Source organism: Eulemur rufifrons, chromosome 8, assembly GCF_041146395.1.
Source record: "Eulemur rufifrons isolate Redbay chromosome 8, OSU_ERuf_1, whole genome shotgun sequence".
NCBI lineage: Eukaryota > Metazoa > Chordata > Mammalia > Primates > Lemuridae > Eulemur > Eulemur rufifrons.
In genome coordinates, this window is record NC_090990.1 from 102,952,209 (window position 1) to 102,966,077 (window position 13,869).

At 47.6% G+C, this 13,869-nt stretch overlaps 1 protein-coding gene across 1 annotated transcript; it reads left to right on the plus strand.

Moving 5' to 3' along the window:
• The first annotated feature begins 6,874 nt into the window (after positions 1 to 6,874).
• On the plus strand, positions 6,875 to 13,614 carry TCHH (trichohyalin). Its single transcript, XM_069478752.1, has 5 exons — positions 6,875 to 7,012; positions 8,098 to 11,342; positions 11,406 to 12,095; positions 12,285 to 12,908; positions 13,002 to 13,614. Exons 1-5 carry the CDS (start codon positions 6,875 to 6,877, stop codon positions 13,612 to 13,614), a joined length of 5,310 nt encoding a protein of 1,769 aa, XP_069334853.1.
• The last annotated feature ends 255 nt before the right edge of the window (positions 13,615 to 13,869 follow it).

The window sequence follows — 13,869 nt, forward strand, 5'->3', positions numbered from 1 at the left end:
GAATGGTTTTAAGGGTGGGATGGGGAAAGGGAAATTAAAAAAAAAAAAAGAAGAAGAAAAGAGGGAATGAGGCAATAAAATAAACTGAAAGAAGGATGCTGGAGTGGGGGGAGGTGAGGAGGCAGAGCTCCAGGCATGCACCCCTCTGAGAGGAAGGGTCACAATGAAAGTCACCAAATACTCCGACCATTGTCACCCACCCTTCTACCTTGTTCCACCTCCATCCTAGGATTCACAGTGCTGAAACACCCAAGATTAGGACTCAATAAATATATCCTGATGTGAGGTAGTTATTGGATGTCTGGACCTGGAGAAAAAATTCCAAGCCACACACACCTGCCTGTGCTCTTTTCCACATCTGGGAGGCCATGGCCTTTATTCCCACAACACGAAGTATCTATTGTGTGTGAAGCCTCAGTTCCCAACCTCCTTTATGGTATGTACTTTTGTCAAAAGCAAAATCTCTCTCAACAAAAAAGTTTTTTCAATTCTGTAGACACAAATTTTCTTATCTCATCCTAAAGAGTGGCTTACCACTCTATTAGAAACAGATCTAAATAGAATAGAGAATGTCACCCAGCACGTCTACCCTAGAGGAGCTATGGCCATTCTTTCATATGGCAGCTGAGAACCTTTTTATGATAGAAAGTCTCTACAACCCAGTCAAAGAAGCCTGCTTCCTTCATTCATGGATTCATCAAATTACAAAAGCCAAATTCGTTTGTCCCATTTAATGTGTCTTTTCGCAAATCCCAAAGCTCTGTGAAATTGAGGAGCCACTGGTTAGGATTAAGATACAGAACAGAGAAAACAAATTACTTGATATCTATAACCAGTTTAACAACAAAGAAACTCAAGAGCGCTCTGCACTCCAGGTGACAGCAGGAGTGGACAGAAGGTAGAAATGCCCTCCCCAGGCACTTGTGCCCAGTCACCCTGCATGGCATGACGTAAGATAAAAGCATCTGCTGACTCTCAGAGGTATAATTACCACCAGGGTGGGGGTGTAATTAAAGTAAGCATAATTTACCTTAAAGAAGATAAAAATTAAGAATTATTAATGATCATAATAATTAGCCCTTTTATAGCTAAGAATCACAAAATGCTTTACAAGCTGTAATTATCACAGCTCCCCTCTGAGGAAGGGATTCCTATCTTATAGTTCCTCATTTAACAAAGGGGTGAAGTAATGGGCACAGGGGAAGGAAGGCAGAGGTGAGTGGAGCAACCAAGAAAGTGGGGAAATTAGAAAGAGGCCCCAGAAGGGCTGACTCCCATCACAGTGGGTACCCTCATCCCCAAGCCATCATCCAAAGAGACAGTCCATCCCAGATCAAGAGATTCATCTCATTCTGACCTGTTGGCCATCTAAACTCCCACAATGCAATGAAATTATATCATATCAGCTAGGATTTTATTAAACACTTAGTAGAAATAAAAGATACAGTACTACCTTCAAGGAACTTAAAACCCAATTGAGAAGACAAAACAAGCATCCATTAAATTAGAGAAGAATATGAAAATTACACATTAACTAGCACTAGGTTGTATGATGCTGACTACGCATGTGGTGGAAAAATATTTTTTTAATTGGAAGATCATTACATGCAAAGGTCAAGGAAGGTTTTGGAGAGGAGATGGAACTTCTGTGGGGCCTCAGAGAAACTATATTAGGTTTTAGATCAACAGAGGTGGGATCCAGGAGATGGGTCAATGAGTAAGAGGAAACAATAGGAAAACTTGAAAGATTTAATACATAATTTTAAAGCAAAATCTTCACTGGAGAGATGTTTGGAGAGCTTAACAAAGAATCTTACTTTTTTCAAAGCCATCTAAAATCCCCCTAATTTGGACATTTTCCAAGAGCATCAACATCATGGTTCATATTGGGTTCTGGAGAAGCCCATTAAGCTGAAGATGGCACTAGAACCTTCCCTGCTTTATCTAAATCTTTACATTGGAGGTTATCCAATTGAGCCGAGTCAGGTAAATGCCACAGAATGTAGTGGTACCTTCTTTTTCTGGGTTCTAACAGGAGAAAATGGGAAATGAGCACTTGAATAAAATAAAGACCAGAAAAATCTAATACTTTCTTAGTTCTTCATTTGTTTGCTAATCCAGCAGAGCCCCACCTCCAAAGATTTCAACACTGATAGGGGCTTCATGATTAATGTAATATTAAAGTATCAGAGTGATATAAACTTTATTTTCTCTTTTCAGTTCCTCTGTAATAAAGAGCTCAAGTCTCAAAGTCAAGTACCAGTATACTACTCTGGGCCCACTGACAAAGAACAACATTCTTACAGAAATGGAACAGGGGCACTTAGGTCATTCCTGGGGGCCACTAAGTAATATTCTCTGACCTCTCAGTGCCTCACTTCCCAGTCTTAAAAAAAGAGAGATAAAGAAACTTTTTGTCTATAAAAATATGGATATCTTCAGATTATAAAATCACCATTATTTTCTGGTGAACCATGCTAAATGGACACTACCACATTTCAAGGATTCCCAATTAGTCTTGAATAAAAATAGACTGAAACAATTTGTTAGGATTTGATAATTTTCTATGTTCTCTGGCATTTACCAACCTTTTAAGGAACTAGAAAACAATGAAAACTATTTCCCTGTTCAAACCCTATGTCAGGGACTCTATTAAAATGATATTCTTGTAATCGTAGCACTCTAGAAGGCTGAGGTGGGCAGATCGTTTGAGCTCAGGAGTTTGAAACCAGCCTGAGCAAGAGCGAGATCCCACCTCTACTGAAAAATAGAAAGAAATTGGCTGGACAACTAAAAATGTATAGAAAAAATTAGCCAGGCATGGTGGTGCATGCCCATAGTCCCAGCTACTTGAGAGGCTGAGGCAGAAGGATTGCTTTAGCCCAGGTGTTTGAGGTTGCTGTGAGCTAGGCTGATACTATGACACTCTAGCGGGACTCTGCCTCAAAAAAAAAATAAAATATAAAAAATAAAATAAAATGATATTCTTAACACATTGACTGCCACACTAGAAAAAAAATTTTTTTCCTCAGGGCCACAGTGTTTTACTATGAAAATAGAATAAAAACTTCAAAAACAAAACAATTCTTTCTAATTTAATGAAAAATTTATGATTTTTTATTGTTTTCTGTGCATAAGTTATAAGCAATTTGAAAAATAGTTCACACAGGTCCCAAGGTTAAAGAGATGTGTGAGTTACATATGCTTCACAAAGCCCCAGGCTCAAAACTAGTGTGAGTTAAATACAACTTACACGCCAGTTAATGTGTTAAATAATGACACTGTGTAAAATACAAGAACATTATGTAAAAATGATGATCACTTCATTAGGAGAATATTGATCTTGATTTTAGAATTTAGCATTTGAACCTACTTACAATATTTCTGATCATGTACCAACAACAGGAAGGAAGATAAGCCAATTCTCTTAGGTTTGTGTAGGTTTTCAAATATTTTCCCTTATGCTGTACAGACTTTAAATAAGAGCGGGTAAGAGAGCCATCACTGGATTTAAGATCTATCTTCATTCAGAGAGGAGAAAGAGTTTTGCTATTATGAGTGCAATTTCAAGCATTTTCCTAGGCTGTTCAAGAGCATTTTCCTTTTGAGTTTGCCTATATATTTGTTTTGCTTGCTCAACTATGATTTTAGAATTATTAATAGTATCTTCCCTTTATTCTCATGGAACCAAATAAATGTCCAATCCCCTTTTGGGTATATTCACTACAGAAAAGTAATGGACTCACACAAATGCATCCCATCAGCTGGGCTGCAGTTTTCCAATAGATCACACAGAGCAGATAAAAACCAAAGCAGACGAAAGGCAGGGCTTGCCCAGGTTATTCCTTGGAGGACACCCATACAAAAAGCCAGTGCTATCTGTGAGAGAGTGAGCTTCCATCATGACTTGTGGTTGCAGTGTGTACAGTGCTCATGATGGTCCTATCCTAGAATCCAAAGTTTAAGAGAACTGTATAAAACCCTAAAATAGAAGGGGAAAAAAGAGAACTCTTCATCCTTCACCAAGGAGCTACCACACCAGTCTTGCAAGCTGAACCCAAGAAATAATGACAGTCGGACAGTTCTAGAAAAACTCCTTGATCACAGACTTCAGTGCTAAGGTCCCTCAGAGGCAGAAGTGAGCCAGGCTTACAACTATCTTGCCATCCTGTCACTTCACCTTCCTCTATACCGCACATCTGGGATGGCAGCAAGTGACAGGGGAAATAGAATTCAACTCCAGTATCATTTGGACTAATCTGCACATAAGGAAGTAGCCATCAAGATTTAGGTTCCAAATTTTCACATGCCACTGAAGGACCCTACAGTCTTCTCAAAACTCAGAAAACCAGTACTTGCCTCTGTTGGACAAAGGAGGAGACAGAAATGCAGAGAGGCCACTGAATCATTTAATAGTCTCCATAAACCTATTATGAACCAAAGTTTCATATAGTCTGAAACATAAGGATGGGAGTCACTTACAACTAGGAATAAAATCCAGTTCCTTACAATAAAACAGCACTGATATTTGCAAATGATGGCCAGGGTTGAGAAAGCCCTGATGGATATAATGGGCTAGAATGACGGATTACCTTAATGTGCTTCCAGGAGAAGCAGACTCAGGTGTTTAGGTGTCATAATCATTAGTAAGTTAGGCTGAGCAGGATGATTATATCTACAATAAGGCATGACACCAGCTCTCTTTCCCCAGGGACATCAATATGCTAATGAGAAAAGAAATGAGCAAACTTCATTTAGAAGTAATATCTCTAAGAATTAAATTTCACAGATTACAAGTTTTCCTATGAACAGTTTAATGAAAACATATTTCTGAGGTATCCTTCAAAATTGATTACTGAGGAAGCAATCCCCAATCTGTAGGAAACCCACCATATAAGACCAAGGAATACAAATGTAAAATTTTTTCCCACTTGCATTTTTAGAGAAGTTAACCAATTCCTTACATATCTCCCATTGTCCTCGAATTGCTTCAGGCATGGCTTATGAGCAGCTCCCCATGGACTGTGACATCCCATGGAGGAATTTATCAGTTCTCATGTTTAATCCCAACCTAGAATTTATATCTTTTATAAAGCAAATGGCTTAGAGGTTACTCCTTTGTAATAAAGTCATAATCGATTGAGATTCTGAACATTTAATACCTTTGTTTTATTGTTTAATTTAATTTTAATAATTAAAGAAAAGTCGAGATTCTGCCAAATATTCTACCCTTTCATGTCAGGTGGGGCCGGTACCCTAACTGTCCGGAGGTAAGGTCTGTGAACCTTGTGCCAAACAGCTACGTGAGCAAATAGTGAGATAAACAAGGCATTCATGGAGACAGAGGTGGAGCTGGGCTTGGTTAGGAATGAATCAGGCCATCCCACAGAATGGGTGTCTCCTTCCCAAGTTGCTCTCCAGGGCACAATTAAAACTCCTATAAAAGGCCCAGCTCCCAGTTACCCAGTACACTTGCCAGTGGTGTCAGCGAGCACTCAACTTCTTCCTCTGGTGAAGTGGGTAAGTCCCATTTTGTCTGATCATGGTCTTCTGTACAATTCTTCATTTTTTCTGGCTATTTTAGACGTTGGGATATGCGGGAAGGTTCTCTGTGCCAAAAGGGATCAGTGTCTTACAGAGATGGCTAACTCCCACTAATTCCATCCCATCTTCTTATGGTTGGAGCCATCACTAGAATGGAGATATGGCCCCTTCTCCCAAGGCCCTGAACTCTATACTTTTGCACATCAGCAGATGATCATGTGTGGCTCTAATCGGGCTTGTCTTCCTAAAAACTGTCATCTCCAAAGTTTGCCAACCCTCTCTTCTCTGGTTATATTGGTTTTACCTAATATGGACCATCTTCATAGTTATGGCATCTGAAGTATCCAAGTTGAGAAGTAGATAAAGAAGTTAGCTAGATGAACCACTATACATACCCAGATAGCAAAACCACCCATGTATTCTTTTAACATCAATCTCCTGCTGGCTAATGTTTTTTATAATGCCAAGATTCAAATGGTTTATTTGGATTTAGCAAAAGCTAACCGTAAGAACAATATCATTCAAAGTTTTCCAGGTTCAGTTTGGCTTACTGACTCTGGTAGCCAATGAGGAAGGACCTCTCAGAAGCTTTCAATAATTGAATATCTGACTATCTGTAATATATCTGAGTTGAAGCAGGTAACATGCACTCTGTGTTTTCTGCACTGGTGTATCTGAATTTTATAATGCCATCTTTTGCCTAGGAAGAAGTAGTGTTTAATCTCAGAATTGGTGACATAAATTATACTCCTAGATCTCTTATGGACTATAATGTGGAGGAATAATTCATATTAGCTTTTCATTGTTCTATTTACTACCAGATGTTTTGCTGATACAATTAGCTGTACATGGCTTCTAATCCACTTTAAGATACTCTCAAGTCTCCTTTCTTCTTTTGGCTTTCCCCTATCCTCTTTGCTCAACTTTAGAGGAAAGTGCTTATGAATAGCAACATATAAAATTTAAAGTTCTGCACCCCTCACTTCACTGTCTGCTCTGAAATATGCTAGGGAGCTGGAAGAAAGAGAGAAGGAAAAGATACGGATAATCCAGATTGGGTGGACAATCAAAAATTGACTACAGGATAGTCTGAAGATGATTCCCTGACTTGAAATTTCTCAGGATCTCTCTTCCCCTTTGTGAATACTATATTCAAAGATAAAATGTTTTGAAATTCCAGGCTGAAAATAACTACTGCTGTAGAGTCAAATTATTTAGGGATCTGCCTAAGAGAGTGTGAATGAAGCCTTGCAAAGAGCAGAAACAGAATTTTGATTCTGGATCCTATTTTATTGTTCTAGGCTTACTTGAACTTGAAGGAAAGAAAAAAATGTCTCCACTTCTGATAAGCATCTATAATATCACTGAAGTTTTCGATCAATATGCCTCACATGATTGTGATGGGGCATCATTAAGCAAGAAAGACCTGAAGAACCTCCTCGAAAGGGAATTTGGAGCTGTCCTTCAGGTAAGAACTAACAAGAAAAGGAAATCTATTTATTTAGAACTTTGAGAATTCTTCTCAGGAGACACCAGAGCAAGGTTTATATTTATTTTACACCATGACAGGTCTACGCTACATCCCCCACTCATTTCTGAGTCTGAAGGTACTTAACTGGCATTGTAATCTGAGTACTAAAGAAGTTGCTAACAAATATTTCATGTACTTGATGGTAATGTCAATATGAATGAGCTGTTCCCAGGACATTACCACCAAAGATGTCAAATCAAATTAGACTTGGGGTAACTTAAATTTGCTCCCAAATTTGAAGAACTAAAACCAGCCTGTTCTCTACTAAACTTGTGTTACCATAAATGTTTTCATCTGTTTTCAAACATGGAATAGAAATCAAATCAGGAGTACTGGCCATTTCAGACAGAAATGGCTGTTGCAAATCTTCATAAACTTACACTGTATCTCTCTCTCAAGAATGGGTTCATTCTTATCCACTCAACTAAACTGCTTTATTTTAATTAAAAGTAAATTACGAGGCCGGGCACGGCTCACGCCTGTAATCCTCGCACTTTGGGAGACCGAGGCGGGTGGATCTCTCCAGGTCAGGAGTTCAAGACCAGCCAGAGCAAGAGCGAGACCCCATCTCTACTAAAAATAGAAAGAAAGTATCTGGCCAACTAAAAATGTATATAGAAAAAATTAGCCGGGCATGGTGGTGCATGCTTGTAGTCCCAGCTACTCGGAAGGCTGAAGCAGTAGGATTGCTTAAGCCCAGGAGTTTGAGGTTGCTATGAGCTAGGCTGACGCCATGGCACTCACTCTAGCCCAGGCAACAGAGTGAGACTCTGTCTCAAAAAAAAAAAAAAAAAAAAAAACCCACGTAAATTACGAGATGCAAAAATCTCCAATGAAAGAATCCTTTAAAATGTGTTCATATCTTACATGGGGACAAGACTTGATACACACTGGCCGGTTTTCTCGCTGCTTTGAATGTCTCTTGAATGCCAGCATAGCATAAAATATATTGTGTGAGAGAGTGAAATTTTACTACCTGTATATAACGCGTTGTAAAATTTTTGGTTTCATCTTTTTCATAGAGACCACACGACCCTGAGACAGTAGATCTGGTCCTGGAACTTCTGGATCGCGACGGTAATGGGCGTGTCGATTTCAATGAATTCCTCCTGTTCACTTTCAAGGTGGCTCAAGCTTGTTATTACGCTCTTGGCCAGGCCGCGGGGCTAGAAGAGAAGGGAGCCCAATGTGAGGGAAAGGGGAACCTGTTACGAGATCGTAAGCAAGAAGAAGACCAAAGGAGATTTGAGCCCCGGGACAGACTATTGGAAGAAGAACCTAGGCAACAACGCAGGCAGAAGAGGCAGGAACAGGAGACGGAGCTCGCTGAGGAAGAGGAGCAGAGGGAGAAGCATGAGAGACTTGAGCGGCGCGACAGGCAGGCCCGCGACGAGGAGCAGCGGCTGCAAAGGCGAGAACGACAAGAACGGGAAAAGCGCCTGGCAGAGGAAGAGCAGCTGCAGAGGCGCAAGGGTGGCGAGGCTGAGGAGTTTCCAGACGAAGAGCAGCAGCAAAGGTGGGAGCGACAGGAGGTGAAGAAGGAGCGCCAGGAGGAAGAGCAGCAACTGCAAAGGCAGTGGCGCGAGCAGGAGAGGCGCGAGCAGGAGGAGGAGAGGCGCGAGCAGCGGCTGAAGCGCGAGCAGGAGGAGGAGAGGCTGGAGCAGGAGGAGAGGCGCGAGCAGAGGCTGAAGCGCGAGCAGGAGGAGAGGCTGGAGCAGGAGGAGAGGCGCGAGCAGCTGCTGAAGCGCGAGCAGGAGGAGGAGAGACTCGAGCAGGAGGAGAGGCGCGAGGAGAGACGCGAACAGCGGCTGAAGCGCGAGCAGGAGGAGGAGAGGCTGGAGCAGGAGGAGAGGCGCGAGCAGCGGCTGAAGCGCGAGCAGGAGGAGGAGAGGCTGGAGCAGGAGGAGAGGCGCGAGCAGCGGCTGAAGCGCGAGCAGGAGGAGGAGAGGCTGGAGCAGGAGGAGAGGCGCGAGCAGCTGCTGAGGCGCGAGCAGGAGGAGGAGAGGCTGGAGCAGGAGGAGAGACGCGAGCAGCTGCTGAGGCGCGAGCAGGAGGAGGAGAGGCTGGAGCAGGAGGAGAGACGCGAGCAGCTGCTGAGGCGCGAGCAGGAGGAGGAGAGGCTGGAGCAAGAGGAGAGGCGCGAGCAGCGGCTGAAGCGCGAGCTGGAGGAGGAGAGGCTGGAGCAGGAGGAGAGGCGCGAGCAGCGGCTGAAGCGCGATCTGGAGGAGAGGCGCCAGCAGCGGCTGAGGCGGGAGAAGGAGCGGCGCCTGCAGGAGGAGAGGCTCGAGGAGCAGCTGAAAAGGGAGCAGGAGGAGAGGCGCGAGCAGCGGCTGAGGCGCGAGCAGGAGCTGGCAGAGGAGGAGCAGAAACAAGCCCCGGAGCGAGTTAAGAGCCGCACCCCGAGGTGGCAGTGGCAGCTGGAAAGCGAGGCCGACGCACGCCAGAGCAAAGTCTACTCCAGGCCCTACAGGCAAGAAGAGCAGAGGCGTCGCCAGGAGCAGGAGGGGAAGAGGCGGCGCCAAGAGCTGGAGCAGCAACTACGGGAGCAGGAGGAGCAGGCCCGTCGGCAGGAGCAGGACGAGGAGCAGCGCCGCGACTTCAAATGGCAATGGCAGGCGGAGGAGGAGAATGAGAGGCGCCGCCAAAAGCTGTTGGCCAGACCCTCGTTGCGGGAGCAGCGAGAGAGGCAGCTGAGGGCGGAGGAGCGCCAGGAGCAGGAACAACGGTTCCTCGAGGAGGAGGAGGAGCGCCGCCAGCAGGTGGAGGAGCAGCAGCTGCGCGAGAGGGAGCAGGAGCTGCAGTTACTCAGGGAGGAGGAGCAGCGGCAGCGGCAGCGGCGGGAACGCGCCCGACAGCTCCAGGAGGAGGAGGGCATCCTCCAGGAGGATCGTGAGAGGAGGCGACGCCAGGAAGAGCAGCGCCGCGACCAAAAATGGAGGTGGCAACTAGAGGAAGAAAGTCAGAGACGCCGCCACACGCTGTACGCCAAGCCGGCCCTGCGGGAACAGCTGAGAAACGAAGAGCAGCTCCAGCGCCAGGAGCGCGACAGGCAGTACCTCGAGGAGGAGCTGCAGCGGGAGGAAGGCAAGCTGCAGAGAGAGGAAGAGCAGCTGCAGAGAGAGGAACGAGAGAAGAGAAGGCGCCAGGAGCGGCAGAGACAATACCGGGAGGAAGAGGAGCTGCAGAGAGAGGAAGAGCAGCTGCAGAGGGAAGAACGCGAGAAGAGGAGGCGCCAGGAGCGGGAGAGACAATACCGGGAGGAAGAGGAGCTGCAGAGAGAGGAAGAGCAGCTGCAGAGGGAAGAACGCGAGAAGAGGAGGCGCCAGGAGCGGGAGAGACAATACCGGGAGGAAGAGGAGCTGCAGAGAGAGGAAGAGCAGCTGCAGAGGGAAGAACGCGAGAAGAGGAGGCGCCAGGAACGGGAGAGACAATACCGGGAGGAAGAGGAGCTGCAGAGAGAGGAAGAGCAGCTGCAGAGGGAAGAACGCGAGAAGAGAAGGCGCCAGGAACGGGAGAGACAATATCGGGAGGAAGAGGAGCTGCAGAGAGAGGAAGAGCAGCTGCAGAGGGAAGAACGCGAGAAGAGGAGGCGCCAGGAACGGGAGAGACAATATCGGGAGGAAGAGGAGCTGCAGAGAGAGGAAGAGCAGCTGCAGAGGGAAGAACGCGAGAAGAGGAGGCGCCAGGAGCGGGAGAGACAATACCGGGAGGAAGAGGAGCTGCAGAGAGAGGAAGAGCAGCTGCAGAGGGAAAGGAGACGCCAGGATCGGGAGGAGGAGGAACTCCAGCGTCTGGAGAGAAAGCGACGATTCCGGGATGAGGATCAGCGCGGTGATCTGAAATGGCAGTGGCAACCAGAAAAAGAAATTGAAGTTCGTAATAACAGGGTTTACAGCAAACCTAGAGAGAATGAAGAAAAGTTCCAGACATTGGAAGATTCCCAGGTGCGGGAGAGACAATTCCAGCAGGATCGGTGGCCCCTGCTGGATGAACAGAAGAGAGATCTAGAGCAAGGGAGGAGGCTCGGGCAGCAGCGCGACAGGCAATTCCCAGCCGAAGAACAGCTGGAGCGAGAAGAGCAAAAGGAAGCCAAAAGACGAGAGAGGAAGTTCCAAGAGGAAGGGCAGCTGCTGAGAGAGGAAAGAGAAGAGAAAAGACGCCGTCAGGAGAGAGACAGGAAATTCCGGGAGGAGGAACAGCTCCTCCGGGAAAGAGAAGAGCAGTTGCGCCTCCAAGAGCGCGACAGAAAATTCCGCGAGGAGGAACAGCAGCTGCGCCGCGAGGAACGCGACGGAAAATTCCGCGAGGAAGAACAGCTCCTCCAGGAAAGAGAAGAGCAGCTGCGCCGCCAAGAGCGCGACAGAAAATTCCGCGAGGAAGAACAGCAGCTGCGCCAAGAGCGCGACAGAAAATTCCGGGAGGAGGAACAACAGCTGCGCCGTCAGGAACGCGAGCAACAGCTGCGCCAAGAGCGTGACAGAAAATTCCGGGAGGAGGAACAGCAGCTTCGTCGCCAGGAACGCGAGCAACAGCTGCGCCAAGAGCGTGACAGAAAATTCCGGGAGGAGGAACAGCAGCTTCGTCGCCAGGAACGCGAGCAACAGCTTCGCCAGGAGGAGCGCGACAGAAAATTCCGCGAGGAAGAACAGCAGCTGCGCCAAGAGCGCGACAGAAAATTCGGGGAGGAGGAACAGCTCCTCCAGGAAAGAGAAGAGCAGCTGCGCCGCCAGGAACGCGAGCAACAGCTGCGCCAGGAGCGTGACAGAAAATTCCGCGAGGAGGACCAGCAGCTGCGCCAAGAGCGCGACAGAAAATTCCGCGAGGAGGACCAGCAGCTGCGCCAAGAGCGCGACAGAAAATTCCGGGAGGAGGAACAGCTCCTCCAGGAAAGAGAAGAGCAGCTGCGCCGCCAAGAGCGCGACAGAAAATTCCGGGAGGAGGAACAACAGCTGCGCCGTCAGGAACGCGAGCAACAGCTGCGCCAAGAGCGTGACAGAAAATTCCGGGAGGAGGAACAGCAGCTTCGTCGCCAGGAACGCGAGCAACAGCTTCGCCAGGAGGAGCGCGACAGAAAATTCCGCGAGGAAGAACAGCAGCTGCGCCAAGAGCGCGACAGAAAATTCCGGGAGGAGGAACAGCTCCTCCAGGAAAGAGAAGAGCAGCTGCGCCGCCAGGAACGCGAGCAACAGCTGCGCCAAGAACGCGACAGAAAATTCCGCGAGGAGGAACAGCAGCTGCGCCGTCAGGAACGCGACAGAAAATTCCGCGAGGAGGAACAGCAGCTGCGCCGCCAGGAACGCGACAGAAAATTCCGCGAGGAGGAACAGCAGCTGCGCCGTCAGGAACGCGAGCAACAGCTGCGCCAGGAGCGTGACAGAAAATTCCGCGAGGAGGAACAGCTCCTCCAGGAAAGAGAAGAGCAGCTGCGCCGCCAGGAACGCGACAGAAAATTCCGTGAGGAGGAACAGCAGCTGCGTCGCCAGGAACGCGAGCAACAGCTGCGCCAAGAGCGTGACAGAAAATTCCGGGAGGAGGAACAGCAGCTTCGCCGCCAGGAACGCGAGCAACAGCTTCGTCAGGAGGAGCGCGACAGAAAATTCCGCGAGGAAGAACAGCTCCTCCAGGAAAGAAAAGAGCAGCTGCGCCGCCAAGAGCGCGACAGAAAATTCCGTGAGGAGGAACAGCAGCTGTGGCGCCAGGAACGCGAACAACAGTTTCGCCAGGAGGAGCGCGACAGAAAATTCCGGGAGGAGGAACAGCTCCTCCAGGAAAGAGAAGAGCAGCTGCGCCACCAAGAGCGTGACAGAAAGTTCCGGGAGGAGGAACAGCAGCTGTGGCGCCAGGAACGCGAACAACAGCTTCTCCAGGAGGAGCGCGACAGAAAATTCCGCGAGGAAGAACAGCAGCTGCGCCAAGAGCGCGACAGAAAATTCCGCGAGGAAGAACAGCAGCTCCGCCAAGAGCGCGACAGAAAATTCCGGGAGGAGGAACAGCTCCTCCAGGAAAGAGAAGAGCAGCTGCGCCGCCAAGAGCGTGACAGGAAGTTCCGGGAGGAGGAACAGCAGCTGTGGCGTCAGGAACGCGAACAACAGCTTCGCCAGGAGGAGCGCGACAGAAAATTCCGCGAGGAAGAACAGCTGCGCCGCCAAGAACGCGACCAAAAATTCCGCCTAGAAGAACAGCAGCTGCGGCTTGAGGAGCAGGAAGAGCAGAGGCGCCGGCAGGAACGAAACCGGCAGTACTTGGCAGAGGAGCAGTTTGCCTGGGAGAAGAGTCGTCGCCAGGAACAAAAACTGCGGCCGGAAGAAGAGCAGAGACGTCGCCAGGAATTGGATAGGAAATTCCGGGAGGAAGAACAGATCCGCCGCCAGCAGGAGGAGGAGCAGAGGCGCCACCAAGTCCGGGAGAGACAATCCCAAGAAGACAAGGGCCGTGGGCAGGTTCTGGAGCCCGGCACTCGTCAGTTTGCCTATGTCCCAGTGCGCTCCAGCCCTCTCTATGAGTACATCCAAGAGCAGAGATCTCAATATCGCCCTTAAGAGATGCTACCAATATCCTGACACCTGCCAAAGCTTCCAACAAAGGAAAATGAGAAACACTGGGTACCAAGTGATAAATGTTTCTGGTTGTGGGAAAATTCTTTGATGTTAGAATGTGTCTTTTCTTCCAAAATCCTAAGCTACACTCATTTTATGTACTTCGTACTCTTGCCTTTTATTCTTCCTAAAGTAGTTCTTTACTGCAAGATGTCTTTACTCTTTGGTGCAGATGTGTGTATTCTTAAAGATATAAAT